Source organism: Mandrillus leucophaeus, unplaced genomic scaffold (genome assembly GCF_000951045.1).
Source record: "Mandrillus leucophaeus isolate KB7577 unplaced genomic scaffold, Mleu.le_1.0 Scaffold489, whole genome shotgun sequence".
NCBI lineage: Eukaryota > Metazoa > Chordata > Mammalia > Primates > Cercopithecidae > Mandrillus > Mandrillus leucophaeus.
Genome location: NW_012105242.1, coordinates 1,253,870 through 1,258,699, shown reverse-complemented (window position 1 = coordinate 1,258,699; position 4,830 = coordinate 1,253,870). Strand labels below are relative to the sequence as shown.

Genomic DNA, 4,830 nt, shown 5'->3' with positions numbered 1-4,830 from the left:
TGTTAGCCAGGATGATCTCGATCTCCTGACCTCGTGATCCACCCGTCTCGGCCTCCCAAAGTGCTGGGATTACAGGCTTGAGCCACCGCGCCCGGCCTAAAATGTCTTCTTTATAGTACCTAGCAGATGGCAGGCCTCAATAAGTACAGGCCAAGTGAATAAATGAACAGTATGGCTGCTTCACAGGGTCCGGGGTCCTGACATCTTTTATGACCTCCCTGGGGGAGAAGTGCTGGGTCACACAATTCTTATCCTGGTTTGAGGATGTTTCTGCAGTGGCTCTTTCTTTAACCTCCCTCAGCACCAGCCCCAACAGGGGTTCATGACATATTTTCTACAAGTTGCAGGGTGACATCTGTCCTCCTAGGAAAGGTTACACATAGATTTTAGTGATTTATTTACGGAAAATCTACGTGAATCACAGTCTATTTATTCTATTTGTTTCCACTGACAAGGGAGGAAAAAAGTTAACCATGTGGTTAGTGTTAGGAGGGCTTCAGGGAGCCCCCACAGGGAATTTGATCACGGGTCTTTCACAGTAAAACACATACCTGTTTTTCTTCATAATATGCTCAAAGGGCCTCAGAAAATCTTTCTGGAAACGGAAGTTGGCTAATTCACCCTTCTCAAGAAACTTCATGGAGAGCTGCCTTAATGAGTCAACAGCAAAGATAGCCACATCTTCGTTAGGGTTGCAGCCAACCTGAGCAAGAACAGGAACTGATATGAAACAGGTATAGTGTAATAACGACTGATGTGGGTCTCTCAACAGCAAAGACGGACAGCCTACCTTCAAAACAAACATTCAGGGAAAACACACCTAAGGAGAAAAGAAAATGCTATTTCTTGGCTATGATCTCTCCCATTTTATTTAAGTGTAATGACAAAATCAGTATTGCATAGTTAATTAAACACGCATTTAAAATGCGCTATCTTCTTCTTTTTTTTTAAATTTCATTTTATTATTATTATTTTCTAAGATGGAGTCTGGCTCTGTCGCCCAGGCTGGAGTGCAGTGGTATGATCTCAGTTCACTGCAACCTCTGCCTCCCCGGTTCAAGCAATTCTCCTGCCTCGATCTCATGAGTAGCTGGGATTACAGGTGCCCACCACCACGCCCAGCTAATTTTTATATTTTTAGTGGAGACGGGGTTTCACCATGTTGGTCAGGCTGGTCTCTAACTCCTGACTTCAGGTGATCTGTCTGCCTCAGCCTCCCAAACTTCTGGGATTACAGGCATGAGCCACCATGCCCAGCCAATGTTTTATTTTTAACAAATATAATGCAGCAATATCATTTGTAATAATGAAAAATTGTGGCCGGGTGTGGTGGCTCACACTTTTAATCCTAGCATTTTGGGAGGCCGAGTCGGGAGGATCACCTGAGGCCAGGAGTTCAAGACCAACACGGCGACACCCTGTCTCTACTAAAAATACAAAAATTAGCTTTGTAAGGTTGCGCATGCCTATAGTCCCAGCTACTGGGGAGGCTGAGGCAGGAGAATTGCCTGAACCTGGGAGGTGGAGGTTGTAGTGAGCCAAGATGGCACCACTTCACTCCAGCCTGGGTGACAGAGCAAGATCAGTCTAAAAAAAAATAAAAATAAAAATAAAAAAAATAAAAATTGGGCCAAGCGCGGTGGCTCACGTCTGTAATCCCAGCAGTTTGGGAGGCTGAGGTGGGTGGATCAGCTGAGGTCTGGTGTTCAAGACCAGCCTGGCCAACGTGGTGAAACTGTCTCTACTAAAAATACAAAAGATAAGCCAGGCATGGTGGTGGGTGCCTGTAATCCCAGCTACTTGCGAGGCTGAGGCAGGAGAATTGCTTGTAGTTGGGAGGCTGAGGCAAGAGAATTGCTTGAACCTGGCAGGCAGAGGTTGCAGTTAGCCAAGATTTTGCCACTTCACTCCAGTCTGGGCAATAAGAGCGAAACGCTATCTCAAATAAATAAATAAATAAATAAATAAAGAGAGAGAGAGAGAGAGAAAGAGAGAGAGAGAGAATAAAGCCAGCCTTGACAAGGATGGACATTCTGATATATGCTACAACACAGATGAAACTTGAAGACATTACTATGCTGAATGAAATAAGGCAGTCACAAAAGGACAAACAGCATGATTCTACTTATATGAGGTACCCAGAGTAGTCAAGTTCCTAGGGACACAGAGTAGAATGGTGGTTGCCTGTGGTCAGGAGGGTGAAAGTGGAAGTTACTGTTTAATGGGTATGCAGTTTTAGTTTCGTAAGATGAAAAGGGTCCTAGAGACCTGCTGCACAGCAATGTTGAGTGTACCTAACACTACTGAACTGCGCACTTAAAATTGTTAAGATGGTTATTTTATTTTTATCTTATTTTATTTTATTTCTTTTATTTTTGAGACAGAGCTTTGCTCTTGTCGCCCAGGCTGGTATGCAATGGCATGATCTCGGCTCACCGCAACCTCCACCTCCCGGGTTCGAGATATTCTCCTGCCTCAGCCTCCCATGTAGCTGGGATTACAGGCATCCGCTACCACGCCCAGCTAATTTTTGCATTTGTAGTAGAGACCATGTTTCACCATGTTGGCTAGGTTAGTCTCGAACTCCTGACCTCAGGTGATCCGCCTGCCTCAGTCTCCCAAAGTGCTGTGATTACAGGAGTGAGCTACTGTGCCCAGCCTATTACACGTATTTTATTACAATTTTTTAAAAGAGAACAAATCTACATATGCTAACATGGTTAAATCTTTATGATTCCTTGCTAAGTGGAAGAAACAAGTTACAAAATACCATGTATAATTTTTTTTTAAAGAAGCGAAACAAACCAAGACAATATTATCGGTAATATTTCTATGAGTACATACATATGTACATAAATACAAAAATGTCTGGAAAGATACACATCAAACTGGTAAGAATAATTAGCTTTGGGGAGGGCCAGATGTGTGGAGGGTGGCCAAAGGTGTTTTAGCTGTAATTTTTGTTTAAAGGGGAGTATATTAATGTAATTAGAGGCTAACAAAAAGAATATTCCCTTCTTAAAAATCCAGGGAAAAGAGATGCTCCAGGCATACACACCATGCTTAGTGTGCAGCTTTGTTCACCCAGGACACACGGCTTGTACCCCTAGTTCAAGAGAATCATGTGACTGTGCGAACAACCCTGCCAGCACCTGAGGGCTAAGTTACAGCTGCACTGAGCCATCTACACTTCTTCAAATCCGCAAGATTCTTAAGTGCCCCAGTTCACAAGGGGAAGAACATCTTTCCAAGGAGGTGGAAAAAGTTAAGAGTTCCAGAGTGAGGGCCGGATGTGGTGGTTCACGCTTGTAATCTCAACACTTTGGGAGGCTGAGGGGAGCAGATCACCTGAGGTCAGGAGTTCCAGACCAGCCTGGCCAACATGGTGAAACCCTGTCTTCACTAAAAATACAAAAATTAGCTGGGTGTGGTGATGCATGTGTGTGGTCCCAGGAGAACTGCTTGAACCCGGAAGGCAGAGGTTGCAATGAGAGGACATCGAGCTACAGCCATCCAGCCTGGTGACAGTGCGAAACTGTCTCAAAAAAAAAAGAGTTCCTGAGTTTTCCATGACCTGGTGCTTAACAGCACTGATTAAATAAACATCTGTAATGAAGCTGATGACAATGAAATGTCTGGTTCCCACCTGCCACCCTATGTCCCAACCTTGCCTGTAAGTGGTCCATACATACTGAGAATTGGCACACGAAGAGTCATCACAACAGAATCACAGGTGGGAAAAGTAACTTGAGTAAACTGATGTTCCCCTCCCAAAACAGAAGTCCCAATGAACACAAAATGCAGACTTTAAAGAGTTGGGAAAACGTTTACCAAAACACTTTTGGCTAGTAATTTCTGAGAGAACAAAGGATTCCACAGTTGCTAGCCAAATGATCTTGTGGAATAAATAAGCAGCGTTTGTTCTGGCTTAGCTGTCACATGCTTGGACAAGAATACAAGGTACAGTAATGACAATGATTCACATTTTCTTTCTCAAGCAAATTCATATCAATTATTTCAACTGATCCAATTAGGAATTTGTTTACTCAGAAAAGTGGGAAAGATGGTGTTGAGTTAGTTGAGTCTTTAAAGTGATACCATCCACTCAACAAATAGTTCCTCTGGGTCATCCATAGGCTCCTGTGCCTCTCAAGGCCACCTCCAAAGAGGGACCTTCCCTGACCATGTTTTTTCAATAACCCTGATGTATGACACGCTTGATCCTTTCCCATCAGTTATTTTATCATCAAATGAGGGTGAGCTCCATGCAGGCAGGGGTCTCATCTGTTCACTGCCCAGCATGAAGCACTCAGATTATTTTGTAAAACAGACGGTGTGCTGTGAGGTGCCTTAATTTGAGCTGATGGAAAAACAAGGAACTTTCATTAGCTGATGCACCAAGTTAGAAGCAAGCCTACATCTGACAATGCTTCATTTTAGTGGAGTGGTGTGGTAGACTAGCACCTGTCTACAAGAGGTGACGGGGTGCCCATCTCTTCCCTAGTTACATCATATTGCTAACTTTAAATTGGCTGTGGCAGGGTATTTACATGCAGAAACTGGTAGATGCTACGAATCATTTACCAGCACCCCACTGATTATTCTATACCTCATTGGGAGACTACTTTTTTCCTCTATTCAATGTACAGAATTTCTGGATTTTTTTTTTACTAACACTATTTTTAAGCATTAGTATTATAACTCTTCACCTCCAGGCTTGAGAAAATTTTCTTGAGATCATGAAATGTGTTTTGGTAGGAAGCTGTTATTAAGTTATTACGTTTCTCTTAAGAGGCAAATGACATCACAAATACATACATACATACATTT

General features: G+C 43.0%; 1 protein-coding gene across 1 annotated transcript in view; it reads right to left on the bottom strand.

Annotated features, from left to right (window-relative positions):
- Nucleotides 1-4,830, bottom strand: part of ARFGEF2 (ADP-ribosylation factor guanine nucleotide-exchange factor 2 (brefeldin A-inhibited)) — a 101,054-nt gene that overhangs the window by 38,927 nt on the left and 57,297 nt on the right. The window contains 1 exon segment of the mRNA XM_011995403.1: nucleotides 552-703. Within this exon segment, the coding sequence (XP_011850793.1) occupies nucleotides 552-703 (152 nt within the window).